Below are 20,562 nucleotides of genomic sequence, written 5' to 3' on the forward strand. Positions count from 1 at the left end.
TATCCCAAATTAAACCCTTATTTGATGAATGAAAAATATACTAACCAATACAAATAAAATGTCGTATTTGATGATATTCTACTCAAACATCTGATAGTTCTTATAAAATTTCAATTTTAAAAAGCAAATTTAAATAAAAAACTACTTCTTAATTTCAAACGTTCTTCTATTTAACGTAAAGTTGTTTTGTAAGAAATAGGATTTATTATTTTTTCTCCTGAACCAAACAAAAGTAGTGGTCCGTCCATCGTTTTATTTGTTTATTCCTAATATTCCAATGATAAATAAATAATTCTATTGAATTATATTTTAATTTTTATTACTATAAGAAAGTAATTAAACAATGTTACTGACAATTTTATTTTGAAACCACCCCTCCCTTCCCGAAGATCTAACATAACCAACAATTTTCCGCTTTAATTATTTGAATAATTTGAATGGCATTTTACTTCTTATTTAGAATTACTTATAATGATGTATATCAGAAATATATGGTATAAACTATCGGGAAAAAAAGTGTGTGTGTCTAGTTGTCCAACTTTATGTTTGTTAATTTTATCTGTGCTAGTATTAACGTTTATACATGCACAAAGAGACATTAAGCTTGTGTAATTCTTATGTAATAACAAATATTGCTTTCATTTAGAATCAGAATTCCTTATATCCTAGGTAAACTATGTACTTTTTAAATTACATTTGGCTGTACAAAGCTGTTAGTTTGATAAAGTAGTCTTGGGTTAAGATGGATCAATAGCTTTTAAAACTTTTTAAATTAGATTAAAATGATTCTAGGTAATTATAACAAAACTTTATAAAATGTCATTTTTAATATTTCCTCTTCTCATTTACTTTTATAATTACTGCAGAAAAACAAACTTTAGGGGCGTGTATATATACCTACATCAATTTTAATTTAGAGCGGATGTCAAAATTCGTAAGTAAAAGGTAAGAATTTAGTTGTTATTCGCCCACATTTCTAGCAAAATCATCTCTACATATATCAATTATATTTGAACCATTCTTCCTCTTTGTGTTTCATAGACACGTCGTTGAACACAATATGTATGAAGTAATATTTTTTTATTTAGGACCATCCTCTCCATTTATTGAGGTAGTGAAGCCAATGCCAGGTGGACTCAACCTCTCCTGGAGGACAGATGTTACTAGCAAACAGGAAACTTATGTCATTGTTTACACAAGAAATGATACCGGAAAGTAAGTACTTTAGTTCCACTGGAAGCTTTACCTATATCAAACCCACAAAATCGACAACAGAAAAAACAATGAAAATATTTTTCCGCGCGATTAATTTTGTGCTTCTGTTAAATAAGGGGAAACAGGTTTAAGTATATTTCTAGCAAAGTATTGTAAGTTTATTGATTTTATTAAAACTTACAAATATAAATACTTAAAATTTTATTGAAGCACGCAGCAGCATAAGCATATATTTATTCACGGTTAATGTTAAGTAACGAGGTAATTTGATAATAATTCTTTCATTTACAGACTTACGGATCAAACAATCTATAGATTAGCTATTTATGCAGAGTCATTTAACTAGTAATGACACCTTTGCAAAACTAAAATTAATTATTATTAATGAGTTTTTTTTCTGTGTTTATGCTATTTTTATTACATTTTGTATGATTTTCATCCAACTTTGTTTTGATGGTTAAAACTAGCAAATTTATCAAACTAACTTTACCCCACCCCCATCCCATCATCATTCTTAACTGTGGTTTGACTATAACTAATTTATAAAGTAGCTTTGCTACTAAGAATACTATTTTAGATTGAAGAAAAAAATTTATAAAAATATTTTTCACGAGACTTTTATGACAATGAGAAAATGGTTAAAATTTTCAGAATCAAATTACATGCCTTAAAAAGTTTTTATTTTGCAGTAATTTATATTCACTTTTCTCGTACAAAATGGTTTAAAAGCGAAGTTACTTGGTAAGTGATCGAGTTTGTCTGTTATTCTTCTGTCCATCTGTCTGTTCTTCCTTATATCTTTCGTTCCTCATGTGAATAAATACACTTGTAATATAATTTTCTCTTTATTACTTTTACTATTTAGTTTAACTCTCTTTCTCTTAACCTTTTTCTCTAATGTACTCTCTTATATTAAGCGAACTATTTTCAACAGATTTTATTAAACGTAATCGTCCTTATTTAGACATGAGTAAAAGAAATTATATAGTATAAATTAATAATACCTATATGAATAAGACATCATGAAATAAATGGTAAATATGCATTACTATTTTAAAAATCTGTTAACATTCTAAGTAATTTTAGAATTGTACTTTGTCTAAAATTTTACTCTTAAAATTTTTTATTTTGTTCTGTTTTAAATTTTTAGTATTTAAGCAGTTTGTTTTGTCACCTGAAAATTTAATTATTTTTTTTCACTCTGTAAAAAAGAAATGAAATTATAAGACTAAAACGGTCGTTTAATTAAATTGAAACTTTTATCTAAAAGGTTTTTTTTATTTCAATAAAAGGAGTTAATTTTGCTTTGGTGCGCATTTTTAGTAAAATTATGTCTGATTTAAAAAAAAAAAATTTTAAGTGTGTTATTTATAAATGTCAAGTTGTTGGTAAGTTTTGCTAATTATAAAATACCAAAACGGATTTGCAAAAGTGCTGTGCAATATCTTAGAAAAGCGCATTGCTCAATTTTTTCTTCTTCATAAATTGCTAGTTTCTAAATAAAGTTTTACGCACCTTAGCATTACTTAAATATGTTTAAGTTTAATTAATGTTATTGTTAACTTTAAAAAGGCCAAGTAATAAGTATTATCCTGTGGAAGCTGGTGCTATTTTGTTGACTATGTGGCATTATTAAAAATTAGTTATGGCAACTTAATATTGATATATCGTTATTCTAGCGAATTTACCATAATACTTTCGTCGACATTTTGACCAACATACTAGTTTTATTCTATTTCACAGACACAATGTTTTTTTTAATCAAGTATCAACATAGTACAGTTGACAGATTAAAAATAGAAAAGTTTGGCAGCGTTTCTTAGATTAACAATGTTTGAAGATACAATTTTATGTCTATTATGTTTGTAAATAGGAAATTAACTAATATTGTTATTTAATAGAACTTCAATTAATGGCTTTAAATGTTATAATAAAGTTGTTTAAATTCAATTACATATGTAATTACAGTACATAACTATTTTTAAATAAAAATGACAAAATGCATTACAGTCAGAGAGTGCCGGGTTATTGGACTGCCCCCCACACACACTAGTTTGGTCAATGATGCCTGTTTTCCCATTCGCCAGCTTTAAAACTTTTTGGGACAAGGGAAAAAATACAACTCATGTATGATGGAGTTCATCGATAATAATCATTTACAAATATAAACTAATTTTCTTTTATTCGAAAAAAATATAGTATATATCTATAATTTATTTTTACTGCACTTCATGAAAAATCTAAAGTAACGATTTGTTTCAAAAATCACAAATTATAGAAAAGCTTTGTTTGATTTACAAATGAATGTACCAATTTAACAAGTAGTGTTCTGTGACTAGAAAAATAAATAACAAAATATCACATTATTTTTGTAAATGTAATAGGCTGAGTAACTTGTTGTGATGATTATCTCACTGATTTACTATAGAATTGGATCAGCTAATGTCTTTCTAAATTTGCCTCCACGGTCTATTGAAGTCAGAGTTAAATTTTAATTGATTAGTAACAACAACTAAAAACAGAAAAAATTGAACCATGTCAGTAAAGACAAAACACTATCGCACAATGTAGTTGGGTTCGTCATAAAGATCTGTAAAATAGAAACTCCATTTTAATCCTTTAATTTTTTACTGTATACTTCTTATTGTAAAATTTATGATGGTTGAAGTGACTAATAACCTTATTCATGTTTTTTCTTTACTTTTAATAAACGCATTTTTTTCATATTTAGCTATTTAAGGGTCATTGCTAAAATATTTTAAAGAAATACTTTCTTACTGACAAAGACTAATTCTAAATTGTTTATTTTTAGGCCTGTCAGTATTCAGACAGAAGACACTTTTGTTTCTCTAAGAAATCTTTACCCTGGAGCAGCATATGATATCAAGGTAAGTTTTATCAAAGTTATTCCATACTCACTGCATGATAGACTCGAAATAAAGTATTACCAAACTTTACCAATAAACTGTAAACAAATATGATAAATATACAAGCAAAATAACAAGTTAATGTTGAATTTCAATTCCTTCTCGTCCCTTCTTAAGCATAAAATGAATTTGAAAATTTTGAAAATAGATTTTAATTTCCTTATAAGGATGTTGTTTATTATTATTAATAAGTATTTTTGGTACTAAACTCATCCCTGACTTGAATGAGAGAAAAAGTTTATTTTGAATCAGATTGCAGAAAGAACATAATAATAAAATACACAATAGTCTCTTTGTGAGTTTAAATTTATAACATTATTTTTTGTTAATGAATTAATAAAAATTATTTTGTTTAAAATTTGACTAAATGACATCTCGTATAATATACTTTACATTCCATCTTAAAAATAAATCTGTAAGGTGTATATATATGTTTAGATATCTGTAAACCACCAATTTATGACTATTGATTTTTGATCAGCTGTAGGTTTCAATACTAGATGTTTTTTTAAGTAGCGCAGCTACTCTAAATCTAGAGAATAAATCTAATTTTGCTTGGAATTTACTTTTAGGTGTTTTAAACATTGTAAATTAAAGATTTTATTTTAATAATTAATATTTTACAACAATATCTTCTAAAAACTGTGAGGAAGTTTGATAAAATTACGTTTATTTTGCAAGCTTGTTTGAAAATATTTCATTATTTTTATAATTCTGACAAAATAGATTTTCTGTTTAAATAAATAACATAGCCACAAAAAGGTTTAAGTAGTTATTGAAATATTCTATTACTATTCTTGCTAATTAAATATTCGTTAACTATGTTTAATTTGCATTTTTATAATAGACAAGAAAAATATCCTACTTAAATGCTAATTTTATGAAGTTATCTTAAACCTTTTCCAAAAGTTTGTTTTATAAAACTTTTTTATTTTTCATTGATTTTATTGATTATATAGGTTAAAAATATCAAAAGTATTTTTCAAAGGCTCTAGATAAATTTTGATTAATTTCGATTTTTGATTTTTTAAATTTTTTTAAAATTGTAAGAATATGCATGTCTATTCAAAGAATAGATTATATAAAAAACAAAATTAAACATATTCAGGCTATCAAAAAGAAAAAAATATTCTTTTTTACCATTAAATCGCAAATATTTAAAATCATTAGATTTTAAGCTCATTTTGCATGGAAACACATTTTATCAGTTATTTTTTCTCAACAATGGATCTTAAATGATTATTACTGAAAACTTTTATGAAAATGTTATTATCCAAAACTTCAAATAAAGGAAATAATTGCCGTTTGCAAAAATGTGTGCAAAAAGTTGCCAATATCTCGTTAGAAGGGACTTAATGGATTTGAATTCTTACTGCTCATGAGTTAGTGGACTATAAACTATTAGAAAAGTATCACTTTAAGGTGAAATTTTGAGGGTCAACTTTTTTTCTTTTAAAATTCGCAGTGTACTGGGATATTAATTCAAATGCGTTGATAATAAATCTGCCAATTTTGTTACAAAAACCGTATCCGAGAATAAGTTTTTTTTATCTAGATTAAATGAAACTCCAAATCTAGTAAAACTATGCATTTGTGATTCGGATTTTAGTTCAAATTGGCGGTCTTTGGAAGTTTGTAAGCCTAAAAACATGAAGAGACCATTAGGATCATGGAAAGAAAACGAAGTAGCGTGTGTCGTCTTATTTTCACAGTAGCTTTTTCCTATTTCTAGCTACTGTGAAAATACGACTAAACCCGCTACTTTGTTTTCTTTCTATGTTCCGACAATTATTATCTTTAAAAGTTTCAATGATAACTAATATTTTATATGTTTTGTGTTCAGACATTTGCTTTGAGTCATAATCTGAGATCTGAGCCGCACTTTACATTTACCGCTGTTCCGCCAAATCCGCCGCGAAATTTATCTGTGCTGGCCGTCAGGGACAACTTTGTTACCCTCACCTGGCTCAAACCTGTCGAGTCACTTTATACTGAATATGTTATTAGGTAAAAATTTTATAATATTATTTTATAAAGTCTATAGATTTTTACTATCTTTCTTTATTTATAAGATTTTAACTGAACTATTGAAACTGTTATGAAGAAAATTAAGAAAAATAGGAATAAAGACGGATATAAAACCAATAACTAAATCAATTTGAAAAAAAATATTGTGAAAATTCATCAGATTAATTTTTGGGATAATCTTAGTTTATACTAAGGTAGTCTCCCAAAAACAGATGAAATTATTGTTGGTTATACCAATACCTGTATTAATCATAATTTTATCTAGATATAAACCCATAGAAGGAGCAGAAGAAAAAAAATGGACTGAAATAGGTTCTATTCCTTCTGATCTTACTGAATATATATTGAAAGATATGACACCTGGACAACAGTTCATAATACAGGTTAACATAATTCTTTGAAGTAACAAGGCAGTTATAGAAATAGCAAAGTATTGAAAAAACGTCAAAATTATAAAGCATCTCATTAATGCATGCAAAGTTGATAAAATATAACTGACTTGTTCTTATCCTTGATTTAATATTTTTCTGTACAGGTTGACTCTCTCTCCCACCTAGTTGCCAGTGACAAACCTGTAGAAGTTACTCAAACTATAGCTCCACATCCTGTTACTGAGATATTGGTATAGTAGTACTAGAATTACATAGATAGTATCAAATTAGATAGTTTTTAAGATACTTGTATAGTGGATAGATAGCCAGATAGATAGTATCTTGTAAAATAATTAGTGAGATACTGGTGTAGTTGATAAATCACCAGATAGATAGTATCTTGTAAGATAGTTAATGAGATACTGGTATAGTTGATAGATCGCCAGATAGATAGTATCTTGTAAGATAGTTAATGAGGTACTGGTATAGGTGGATAGATAGTATCTTGTAAGATAGTTAATGAGATACTGGTATAGTTGATAGATCGCCAGATAGATAGTATCTTGTAAGATAGTTAATGAGATACTGGTATAGGTGGATAGATAGTATCTTGTAAGATAGTTAATGAGATACTGGTATAGTTGATAGATAGTCAGATAGATAAATAGGATCATATAAGATAGTCGTTGAGATACTAGTATACAAGATATCAGATATATACTAAAAAAGGTTAAGAAAATAGATATTTTTAGTTACACAAATAATTGCCATAGGACATGCAATATTAATAACAAGTATTATAAAATACAGAGCTGGATCTTTAAATCATTTTAGTGGTGAACCGGATTGGGGTGCACTAGAGGTGGGCCGACGGCGCGCCACAGCCACTGCTAAAAAACATTGATTTTTAAAAGATTTTTGGCGCGGTCCGATATGCGCCGGTACAACTTTATAACTTTAGCTGTGTCAGTACGATATTTTATATAAAACTTTTATAACTGACACGGCTAAAGTTATAAAGTTATATATTGTTTTATGATAAAACAATAAATAATTTATTTTAAAATAATTATAGAAATGTTTTCACGATAGTTTTGCAATACAATATTAAAACTAATTGAAAAAAATATTTATTTATTAAATACGGTTCACCCCGATCTGGCGCGGTAGTTACACTCATCTAGTGTAACTGCCGCGCCAGAGCCGCGCCACTGGTTGAGCCGGTTCGCCTATGCCATTTTGATTTAAAGATTGGTATCAGGTGCGCCGATCTAGATCGCCCCGATCTGGCGCACCACTAAATGATTTAAAGATCCTGCACTGAAGAATTTTTCTATTATTAAGACTGAGTTGGATGCAGAGAACATCACCCTGAAATGGCCTAGACCAGAGGGAAGAATAGGTCAGTCTACTAATCTACTTTTAGTTTATTTATTTGTCATAGGGTGTTTCTTTACTTATTATTTCAGAAAACAAACCAAAAACTTTATATATTCTTTTATTTTTAAAGGGTAACACGGATAGGTAATTAATAATAAATGAATTGCCCTCTTCTAATATTCCACTGCACTTTATAATTACTTGTGTGGAGTTTATTTTTTTTATCTGTTTAATAGAGAAAATATTTCGTATTTGGGTGAAAATTTGGTCTGAGGACAACATTAAAATTCTGCCATATTACTGACATACAATAAACAAATTTACAGTGTCTAATATTTGGACAAATTTTTTATGGCGTGAATGAAATCTTTAATTGACCAAGAAATGAGAGAAAAATAAAACAACCTTCATTAATCGTTTTAAAGCGCATAATTATGTTTGTATAGAATTGTACTATGTGACCTGGTACCCACTTGGAAATCCAGAAGAGTTGCGACATAAAGAAATCCAAGCAGATTTTCTCACTGATTCACAGGGGGTCATGGAATCTGTCCTGATTGAAAATTTAAGGTAATCCATATATCTTTTTTTAATTTAAAATAAAATCTAAGGTAATCAATGGGCTTTTTAAAGGATGGTTAGTTGGTGTACCGGGTTTGGGTTTAACCCATGGATGTTAAGAAATACGACAATGAATGATAAATTGATATACATCTCCAATAAGGATAAACAAGATTTCCTCTTCTGCAGATTAGAATCATTGGTTGAAACGTGTGGACGGACACCACTAATTTTGAACTAACCAATCAATATTCAGTATCCAAAGTTTTTGGGTAACAAATAAGACGTCGTTATAAAACTTTGAGTACTAGAGTAATTAATAGCATAATGTCCCCTCCCTCTCTTGGTGTTACGGATTCTATGCTGGAAAGCCCGATTTACGGCGAATGCACGCCTAATTATAGAATTACTGGCCAGGATTGGGATAAATGATCAAGAAGGTGGTTGCCAAGTATTATTAAACTCTATAAAAGCAGTTGACAATCCCAAAAAATTATACATAGTTAGTACATTTAAATCATTATAAAATAAGAGATCACGTGCTTATTCTTACTAAAAAAATATTTGGTGTTATGACTGATTTGACTCTGTTTAATTTTTAAAGAATTAAATCAAATCTTTAGGTATTTGACAAATAAAAAAGACATCTAAGCTTTTTTAAAGAAAATATTTACTCAATAACAAAACTCCGGGGTTCAGGAAAATCTAAAAAAATATCTTTTTCATAAAAAAAACATTCATTACACAAAAATATCTCTCGGTTTTCGCCACTCAAAACACACAAGTTTTCATACTTAGGGATGGTTAAAATAAATCATAAACTCTCACCTCTTAGACATATTCATTAAGCACCCAAACCATTACCAGATCTATGCTCCTATAGGTATTATACCCCTCAAAAATGATAAGAAAATAATCTCTTCTTTCTTCTCAAAATCAACACAACAACTGCGCCCTCATGGCCCCGCATGTGCAGAGCGTGTCAGAGACACAATGCCGCGCTTTCGCTTCCGTCTCCCTCCCCTTACCTCTTAGAAAAGGGAAAAAAATGTCGTCTCACATCACACAACCCTTATTCCAGAAATCTTTTAAAATATCAGAAACTATTGTCATCTTTTCTGAAAACAAACAAAAATCATTCCCAAAACACTGGGTTTCACCTCACCAGAAACTGTCAACATTTAAATATAACTCTTATTGCTTTTGTTTTTGTAAATATATTTAGACCTGGAGTAGAGTACCAGTTTAGTATAACAACTCAGTCCTATAATTTGAAGAGTAAAACGAAACAGTCGAACATCAGAACTCAGCCACTTTGTACCAGTGAACTTATCATCATTAATAAACAAGAGGTATTTATCTATTATGTTGTTGTTACTTTTGAATTTGACACTCGACACATAGTTGTGAAACATCGCAACATAGGCATACCTTGCTTAGTATTTTTATTTGTTATTTTGGAGAAAACATAAAAATGTGTCTGTGGGCCATCATTTGAAACTCTTTTATTTTTTCATTCAACTAATTTTTTCTCATTTCCAATTTCAAATGCATTTTAGTTTATTGCCACGAATTTTTTTATATCAATCCATTTAAATTTAGACAACTGAATCTTTGGTGCTGCGGTACACACCTACACCGAAGCAGCGCTCCACCTTTGATACTTACAGGTACAGATATACAGACACACAGATACAAACATACTTACAGATACAGATATACAGACACACAGATACAAACATACTTACAGGTACAAATATACAGACACACAGATACAAACATACTTACAGGTACAAATATACAGACACACAGATACAAACATACTTACAGATACAAATATACAGACACACAGATACAAACATACTTACAGGTACAAATATACAGACACACAGATACAAACATACTTACAGATACAGATATACAGACACATAGTGACAAACATACTTACAGATACAGATATACAGACACACAGATACAAACATACTTACAGATACAAATATACAGACACATAGTGACAAACATACTTACAGATACAGATATACAGACACACAGATACAAACATACTTACAGATACAAATATACAGACACATAGTGACAAACATACTTACAGATACAGATATACAGACACACAGATACAAACATACTTACAGATACAAATATACAGACACATAGTGACAAACATACTTACAGATACAGATATACAGACACACAGATACAAACATACTTACAGATACAGATATATAGACACACAGATACAAACATACTTACAGATACAAGTATACAGACAGACAGAGACAAACTTACTTAAAGATACAGATATACAGACACACAGATACAAACATACTTACAGATACAAGTATACAGACAGACAGATACAAACATACTTACAGATACAGATATACAGACACACAGATACAAACATACTTACAGATACAGATATATAGACACACAGATACAAACATACTTACAGATACAAGTATACAGACAGACAGAGACAAACTTACTTAAAGATACAGATATACAGACACACAGATACAAACATACTTACAGATACAGATATACAGACACATAGTGACAAACATACTTACAGATACAGATATACAGACACATAGTGACAAACATACTTACAGATACAGATATACAGACACATAGTGACAAACATACTTACAGATACAGATATATAGACACACAGATACAAACATACTTACAGATACAGATATACAGACACATAGTGACAAACATACTTACAGATACAGATATACAGACACATAGTGACAAACATACTTACAGATACAGATATACAGACACATAGTGACAAACATACTTACAGATACAGATATACAGACACATAGTGACAAACATACTTACAGATACAAGTATACAGACAGACAGAGACAAACTTACTTAAAGATACAGATATACAGACACACAGATACAAACATACTTACAGATACAGATATACAGACACACAGATACAAACATACTTACAGATACAGATATATAGACACACAGATACAAACATACTTACAGGTACAGATATACAGACACACAGATACAAACATACTTCCAGATACAGATATACAGACACACAGATACAAACATACTTACAGATACAGATATACAGACACACAGATACAAACATACTTACAGATACAGATATATAGACACACAGATACAAACATACTTACAGATACAAATATACAGACAGACGGAGACAAACTTACTTAAAGATACAGATATACAGACACACAGATACAAACATACCTACAGATACAGATATACAGACACACAGATACAAACATACTTACAGATACAGATATACAGACACACAGATACAAACATACTTACAGATACAGATATACAGACACACAGATACAAACATACTTACAGATACAGATATACAGACACACAGATACAAACATGCTTACAGATACAGATATACAGACACACAGATACAAACATACTTCCAGATACAGATATACAGACACACAGATACAAACATACTTACAGATACAGATATACAGACACATAGTGACAAACATACATACAGATACAAATATACAGACAGACAGAGACAAACAAAGTATTCTTAAATTTGATGTCTGAATGAGGAAATTTAAGCTAGATTTGAAATAGATGATTTCAAAAAATTATGTCAAAAAATAAGATTTTTATATAATCCGTAACTTAGGTTCCAGTTATCTGATCCAGATATTCCTGTCAAAGAAAAGGGTGCTTCTGATCCAAATAGAAAGGTATGCAAAGACAGAATCAATATTCTTTTCATCGAGTATTTTTCAAAACTTTTCTTTTCTAAATCTTAATACAACCTAAGTTTTTAATATAAAAGCCATAATTTCATTTGTTAGTGTTAACGATTTTAAGAAAAATTTTTATATATGTGTTTTGACTTAAGCAACACGTTTTACCAGCATCATAAAGAATATTATATTTAATTATGTGCTCATATACTTATAGAAAATTTACTTTTGTAATTAGAATAATGCTTTCTTAATTTACAGGTTACCTTCTTGGACCTCGTACCTGGACGCCTGTACAACATTACTCTGTGGACAGTTTCTGGAGATGTCAAGTCCAGACCTCAGGACAGACAAGAACGGTTACATCCTCAGCCAGTTTCTTACATCAATGCCACTGATATTACTTCAAATGTAAGTTTCAGTTTAGCAATTTACCTTATTTTTTCCGTGATTCACCATTGGTATCCAAACCCGTCCAAGGGGGGGGGTTAAGGGGTGATTACCCCCTCCCCCTCCCAAATGAATTTGGGGGTGCCGTAGGCACCCCCAAAATTCTGGATTTTCAATTTTTACCCCCCCCCCCAATAAAAAAAATACCTCTATGATATAAGGATTACCCCCCCACTCAAAAAAAAAATGAGCTTGGACGCCTCTGTTGGTATCCCCACAACCACAACCAAGCTCCTCTTGATTAAAATAATATTTATTACATTAATCCAATAAAGTTCTGGAGAATAGAAAAAAGGTTGTTTGGTAACGAGGTTACATTACAAGCTGAAATAAAATTTTCTTATAAAACTGAGTGATGTATATTATCCTCATTATAAAGTAACAGGATGTCCATCTGTTTGTCTGTCTGTCTGTTTGTTTTTACCGAAGGATCTCGCTAACCGCTGAACCGATATGGTTCTCCATTTCAGTATAGCTTTTCATAGGTCCTGGGAAGGTTTATAGCTGTTTTGGGGGAGGGTGCCATCACCATCGCTAAAGAAAAAAACCTCCCCCCCCCAAAAAAAAAGAAATTTAATCTTTTTTTAATACCAAAATTAAAAATGAGAAAGGGGGGTTGGTCGACTAAACATTTTTTATTCCGTTCGTAATGTACATTTTTGCCTAAATTTGATAATTCGATTTTTTTTTATTTCTAGGAAATCTCTTTAATTTGGGACCAACCTCACGGAGATTTTGATTCATTTGAAGTTTTATATCAAGATGATCAAGACAGGCTTATACAAAACTATACATCTACAAATTCTATCACAATTGGTGGCCTTAGACCTCATAGGTAACATTTGATGAAAGGGAAATAGATTAGATAGATAGATGAATTAGTTATTAAGAGGGGGGGGGGGGGGGGGCGTAATGACATTTAAACTTAAGCTGTGAACAAACTGAGCTAGACACTTGAAACTTGGTACATAAGCCTAGTCCTATAGGTACTACATCTAAATGGCAAAAAAATAATTTTTTTTTTATTTTTAGGTTAGGTAAGAAAAAGAAAATGGGGTTTTTAGGCCTTTTTTGGTCTATTTTGATGTAGAAACTTACCTTTAATGGTTTTTTATTAGGTTTTTTCCAAGGAATACATTGTGTCTATACACAAGGACATTATTTAAGATGTATGCATGTAGCCTTGATTCTCTGAAGTTAGGATTCAAATGCACGAGGAGATAGGAGGTGAGAATCCTTTGGCCAATTATAGATTGGTAAGCTTCGCGCACAGCTGAGTTTATTCTATGTTACATTACAAGCTGACCCGCAATTCTCGTGGAAGCTACTCAATTATTACATCACCCTGGCCTAGAGTTTTGGCAGGTGTTCCATATTAAGCCACCCTAATTAATGGTACTCTCATATGAATGAGGAGCATGGACGAGGGAAAGCACGATTACAGTTGCTTGATAGGTAGGATCCTAACTTCCTACAAATCTCCCTCCTTACAACCTAAGGGCATCTCAGGGAAGGTTGTGTGGTTATATTCTGACAAATTGCAACAGCATTTGTCATCCAAGTGCAATATCTATGAGGGGACTTGAACTCGGATTTTCCCAACCACAGCGTAGTGCGCTAACCACTACTCAATGGGACACCCTCCATTATCTAAGATGATTTAGCAAGGCGGGCTAGGTGGGTGGCTCTCAGGTGTAAAGTGCATTTTTTCTAAAGTTTGTGTATCATATATCAAATATAGGTTTATTGAGCTTAGGTCCTAAACTTGCTGAATCATCTTAAATAATGTCCTTATGAATAGACATACAGTATTTAAGGAAAAAAATTTCAAAATTAAAAAAAAATGCCTAAGAGAATTATGTCAAATTTATTTGGATACCTTAGTGTTGTGTAATTTTTAACGAAAACACCTAAACATATAATAGTTAAAATAATAGTTAATAACAATATTTGAATTTAAAAATTTTCCTGTATTTAAGAAATATCCATGATTACTATTTCTAGGAATTATACTTTCACTGTGGTAACAATATCTGGTGATGAACAAAATTTGCGTAGACAATCAACAACTTTCAGTGCCAATTACACTACAGAGGTAACCTTAAATTTTATACCTTGTTTTAATTGTATTAATTTGTATACGGGACGAATAAAGGAAAACAAATAATTTCGCTATGAAATATTTTTGAATTTTGGGCGAATAAATTTTAATTTTCGTGATGTTAATAAAATCTGTCAAGGGGAAGAAGAGGTGTTGTTAGGGACCATTCCAGTGACGGACCTTATAAATGCCAGCGTAGTTTGACGGCATTATTAAAGTTTCCTTAGGAATCACACGTGATCTGGAACAAGGTACCAGCGCCTCCGTAAAAAAATTGGTTTTAATATTTGTTTTTGGGATTCATAATTTTGTATATTCTAAATTGCTGCCCTTTAAAGAGTTGAAAGAGTTATACAGTGCTGAAATTTTGCATGCCAGTTGCTTTGAAGAGATGCATTGTGAGTTTTGGCGAGAGACGACGACTTTCGGCATTAACTGTGCTTCCACCGCCGTTTCTTCACATTTCCACATTGTTCCTCTGTAAAGCGACTGCTGTGTAAAATTTCATTGCTATAACTTAGTTTACGTTGAGTTCCTTTGACTTTTAGTTTGGTTTCAAAAACTGTCACACCCGTCCATTCCCTTTAATTGAAAAAAATAAATTATTTTTAGTTATGCCCCTGTCATTCCTTGTTAGTTAATCAAATTTGTGAGTATATGTTTAAATTTTATTTGATTAAAAAACTTCAGGAAAGTGCACCTGGTAGTTTGACCGGATTTGAACCTAAAGACGTCAAGCCAAACCAGATCACATTCACCTGGCAACTTCCACCGAGACAGGTCAAATATTTTTTATCAAATTTCTAGTTTAACATTTGTTGCGAAACTAGGGAAAATAAAATAAAATTAATGTTGGTTTTCCCAAAGATTTTTCTTTTTAAAAAGTAAACTTTTTTTATGCTTATTTGACTTGTAACAATTTATTTAGGGACCTAAACAATTATCATCTTTTATATAATTTGTATAATTTGTGGGACCTAAAATATTTTTATTTAGGCTAATGGTGTAATTACTGGTTATTTCATACAATGGGGACCCAAACCAGAACCTGGAAAACCATTTATAGCAGAGGAGGAGAGACAGTTTGATGCAGGAGAAACACAGGTTACCTCTAAACTCATTTGTTGTTAAATTTAGAAAACTTTTTGATACAATTTAGAAATTTTATAAAATGATAATTAAACTGTTATTTTTTTAGGGAACTATAACAGGATTAATTCCTGGCAGAAAATATACCTTCCAGATACATGCCAGAACTAAGGTAATAATTTTTGTGTGAATACATTTTTTCTCATAGTTATTGTCCTTAATGACATAGGATTTATACCTACCTCAAGTTTATAATCATATACGCCAATCTGTTCTTACCAGGCACAAGGGACCAGAATTCTGGCAAACAATTCTTGTCACATTTTTTCCAATGCCATTTCTTAATTTCTACTATTCATACATACTTCCATTTGGTTACATACAAAACCAGTTTTTCCATGAGTTTACCAATACAATATAACCTTCAGATTAAATTGCTAATTCACAGATCCAGATTCTGGTAAAAAATTGTAAGATATGCCCCCGTTCCCTTGTATTATATTTTGTACATTGAACTTTAAAAGGTTGGAAATGGTCAATGGTTACGTCGTGAACAGAAGATGCCAATTTTGCCTCCTCCACCAGCTAGATCTGCTGCTCCAAATGAAGTATCTAGGTAACTACTTGTCACAATTGTGTTGAACTTCGTTCCAACTTTCCTAGATACCAGTTTATATATAACTAGCGGCTACGCCCCTAGAGACCTCTAGGGACACGTAAAATTGTTTTGTCAATCTATGTTAAAATCAGCTATTTAATTTAAATAAAAAAAAATTTCTTCGCTAGTACCAAAATCGTTAAAAATATTTTTTTTTTATTTCTCTTGGTAGGGTGGTGGTACCCTACCCCAAAATACCTATAAACCTTCCTAGGACCTATGAGAAGCTACTCTGTAAAGGAAAACCATATAGGTTCAGCAGTTAGCGAGATTCTTCGATACAAAAAACACACAGACAAACAGACACACAGACAAAAAAAACCCATCCTGTTACTTTATTATAAGGATCAATTTTTTGAATCAAATAAAATCTTTGTCTGGTAATAACATACAAACATTTTATTTTAGGACAATGCATACCATTACTATCAGATTTAGAAAGAACTACTTTAGTGATGAAAATGGTAAGAAATATTTGAATTAGAGAACCAAACAGACAAAAGTCAGTTTTAGATTTTGTGTGCGTCTAATAAATTGAAAACAGTTCACTCGAAGCGACAGTAAGAGAAAAAAAAATTCCAAAACTTAAGGCCAACTGTTTCTAAAATGTCCCAATGATCATAAATTCAGTGGAAATTAGGCCTTTTTGAGAAAATTAGATTTGAAAATTTAAAGTTCAGTTTTCATCCCCTAGGAGTTACCGCATAATCATGACAAGAAAAGCAAAGATTATTTCTTTAAAATTTTGAACAAGTTTGCTTTTATAAAGTTCTTCATAAAACCACTCCTGAAAGGTCATGTTTATCAATTGCTTTGCTAAGGTCACGGAAATTAAGCCTTAAATAAATCATATTCAAAGAGGGTTTATGAAAAACTTCATAAAAGCAAAGTTGTTCAAAATTTTAAATAAATAATCTTTGCTTTTTTTTTTCATGATTATGCAGAATTAATAGGAAAATTTTAGAATTATATTTTTCATATTCATTCATAACCGATTATTAACAGGTGGATTAGAACTGATTCTCATCCATACAAAAAAAATATGTCTAGCACCCTATCTATTTATAATGTGATGCAAAAAATAACTATTTTATTCACTGACAAATTTTCCTTTGGGCCACTCTTTTTCTCGAATAATATCTGAAAAATTATGTATAGCATCGTATTATACTTACTTTCCTACGAATAAAAAAATAAACTATCATAAGATTAAAAACAGTTTTTTTAAAGCCTGTACCTTCTGCATCTCGGGGCTATAAAAACTAGTTTTAATCTTAGAATACATTTTTATATCCGCAGAAAGCTGTTTATAATACAATGTGTTAGATAACTATTACCTCTTACCCCCCGTGTCCCAGCAGGGAAACGCTTTTTGACTGCCTACCCTTTTGATATAATGCACACTAGTCTCAAATCACGTTTTTTGATCAACAATTCGTTTTCAGCCGTTTGTTGGCCGATTTTGATGCCCAATACAGCAAAATGGGGGTTTAGGTTCAGGGAGTCCATTTTTGAAAAGAAAATATATGACCTTTAGAGTCTGAAAAAGCCAGTTTCATAAAAAAATCACGAAATCTTTTAATCTATTTGTCGAGGTTTGGTAAATTTTGTTGTATACAATGTGAATCATTTAAGCAAAATATTTATTTTATAAAGACTAGGCCCTACTTTATCATAACAATATATAGTACATTTGAATAAACATTTATCTATTTATTTTTTTTATCAGATATTACTCAGCGGATCTAGATCTTACCCAACAAATTAATTATATAATACAAATTCGATAAAATTTAATCAATCTTTTAATTTTTGAGATAAAGTCCACACAGTGCCTTCGAAGGTGCTTTGACTTTAGTATCAGAACCTAAATTGGGACATAGTGCATTTCATTACCCTAGGTTAGGTAACTTCATTTCACTTTTCAATAAAATCTAAAATGCAGCGGTTTTTGAGAAAATTAAATTTGAAAATTTCAAGTTCAATTTTCACCCACTAGGAGTTACCGCATAATCATGACAAGAAAAGCAAAGATTATTTATTCAAAATTTTGAACAACTTTGCTTTTATAAAGTTCTTCATAAAACCACTCCTGAAGTGAGTTAATTAATGGCCATTTTTATCAATTGCTTTGCTAAGGTCACGGAAATTCAGCCTTAAATAAATCATATATAGAGAGGTTTTATGACTGACTTGCAAAGCAAAGTTGTTCAAAATTTTAAATAAATAATCTTTGCTTTTCTTGTCATTATTATGCGGTAACTTCTAGTGGGTAAAAATTGAACCTGAAATTTTTAAATCAAATTTTCTCAAAAACCGCTGCATTTTAGATTTCATTGAAAAGTGAAATGAAGTTACCTAACCTAGGGTAATGAAATGCACTATGTCCCAATATAGGTTCTGACTTTAAAGTCAAAGCACCTTCGAAGGCACTGTGTCCAGTTTGGAAAATTTTGGAAGCTAAAATTTTATGTATGGTTAGATATAAAAAGGTTAATAAATACTTATTAATGCATGTATGTGAACTCGACAGAAACCAGTAAAGAAATTTATTTTAAACTTATCCTATTAATAAAATAGAGCCAAGATCAGCACATTTTTTTGTGTTATAATTAATTTTTTACTCATTTTGGACTTATTTTAGTTGGATAATTTTCAGCATGTAGGCATTTGATTTTATCGAATTTGAAACCAGTATAGCCAATTTGATGGTGAAAAAACACCTCCTTAGATTTTAGGCGACTTCAATTTTAGAGCCATATTATACCAAAAAAAAACATTTTTTCAACAGGTCAACTTTTGCCTAAATTGATGGGTAAAAAAAATTTGATTGTTGACTCCCCCAGACCAGTGTGCAATGTCAGGAAAAAACTCGTTTATTTTTTCATTTAGGTAAAGTTCTTGGGTATACAATAATAGTAACAGAGAATATTAAAGATTCAACAGAGAATATTGACTTTCTTCCTAATTGGAGTAAAGTTCAGTTAGATTCTGTGTGGCGTGCTTACCAGGTAATATAGTCATCATAGATTAACAAATAGATTAATAATGAATTCATATGTAATAGGAAATATTAGATGAGCAGATTTATATTTGTTATTCATAGGTCGAAAATCATGAAGTAGATTTTTATTTATGAAATCAAGGGGAAATACAGGATGTAGCTTTAGAATTTAATATACATTATATATACATATATGCCATTATTTTGGTTATTAGCTGTAAAAATATTTCTCGTATTCATTCGAATCCGGTGGATAGGAACCGGTTCTCATCCATACGAAAAAACTATGTCTAGCATCGTATTATATTCAGCTTTCTACGAATATAGAATGTACAATTATAAGATTAAAAACAGTTTTTTAGCCCCGAGGTGCCGAAGGCGCTGGCTATATTAATGTATAGTATAGAAGCTAACCCATAGGCATTATTAGAACATTTATTTATTTCTATTTAGGTTATTGAACCCTACAACCCATTCAATGGAACTGACATGGAAGGTTACACAGATTTTGTCGTCGGAAGGGACGATTGTAGTGCAAGGTAGAATGTTTTCTTTAAGAATTGGCCAATTTAAAAAAAAAGGTTAGATATTTATTTATGACATACATAACAAATGATAATAATAACAGTATTATAGTACAGGTATTAAATATTCATATACAAACAATTAAATTGAATATGAATAAAAATTAAGGACAGATCAATCAGATAATAATTATGTACAGTGTCAAAGGACTAAACAATCTCGTGAGAGGTGATACAAAGGTGAAAAATGAAAAGTATTACTGGTATGAAATTTGAGAGTTAAATTATAATCTTGGTAAAAATAAATTCTTCAATTAATATATCCGATTCCATCAATGACATATAATTTTAAAAATAAAGATTATTAATATACATACAGTGTCCTAGTTATTAAATTATTAGTGTTGGCTAATTTAACCCACTTGCCCCTGTAAGAAATTATTCATCTACATATATCTCATTTTCTTCATGGACGGGAGGAGTTTTATATCAT

General features: G+C 30.4%; 1 protein-coding gene across 1 annotated transcript in view; it reads left to right on the plus strand.

The window, feature by feature from the left end:
* LOC145319165 (tyrosine-protein phosphatase 10D-like) overlaps nt 1-20,562 on the plus strand; it is a 74,454-nt gene that overhangs the window by 44,129 nt on the left and 9,763 nt on the right. The window contains exons 15-34 of the mRNA XM_080161074.1: nt 1,089-1,215; nt 4,028-4,103; nt 5,986-6,149; nt 6,436-6,553; nt 6,706-6,792; nt 7,886-7,943; nt 8,368-8,491; nt 9,708-9,834; nt 10,085-10,152; nt 12,174-12,237; nt 12,505-12,654; nt 13,392-13,528; nt 14,698-14,788; nt 15,485-15,574; nt 15,791-15,898; nt 15,993-16,055; nt 16,408-16,499; nt 16,950-17,005; nt 19,434-19,552; nt 19,999-20,084. Of these exons, the coding sequence (XP_080017200.1) occupies nt 1,089-1,215; nt 4,028-4,103; nt 5,986-6,149; nt 6,436-6,553; nt 6,706-6,792; nt 7,886-7,943; nt 8,368-8,491; nt 9,708-9,834; nt 10,085-10,152; nt 12,174-12,237; nt 12,505-12,654; nt 13,392-13,528; nt 14,698-14,788; nt 15,485-15,574; nt 15,791-15,898; nt 15,993-16,055; nt 16,408-16,499; nt 16,950-17,005; nt 19,434-19,552; nt 19,999-20,084 (2,005 nt within the window). The remainder of the gene's footprint in view (nt 1-1,088; nt 1,216-4,027; nt 4,104-5,985; nt 6,150-6,435; nt 6,554-6,705; nt 6,793-7,885; nt 7,944-8,367; nt 8,492-9,707; nt 9,835-10,084; nt 10,153-12,173; nt 12,238-12,504; nt 12,655-13,391; nt 13,529-14,697; nt 14,789-15,484; nt 15,575-15,790; nt 15,899-15,992; nt 16,056-16,407; nt 16,500-16,949; nt 17,006-19,433; nt 19,553-19,998; nt 20,085-20,562) is intronic.

This window comes from Acartia tonsa, chromosome 5 (assembly GCF_053477335.1).
Source record: "Acartia tonsa isolate MP-2025a chromosome 5, ASM5347733v1, whole genome shotgun sequence".
NCBI lineage: Eukaryota > Metazoa > Arthropoda > Copepoda > Calanoida > Acartiidae > Acartia > Acartia tonsa.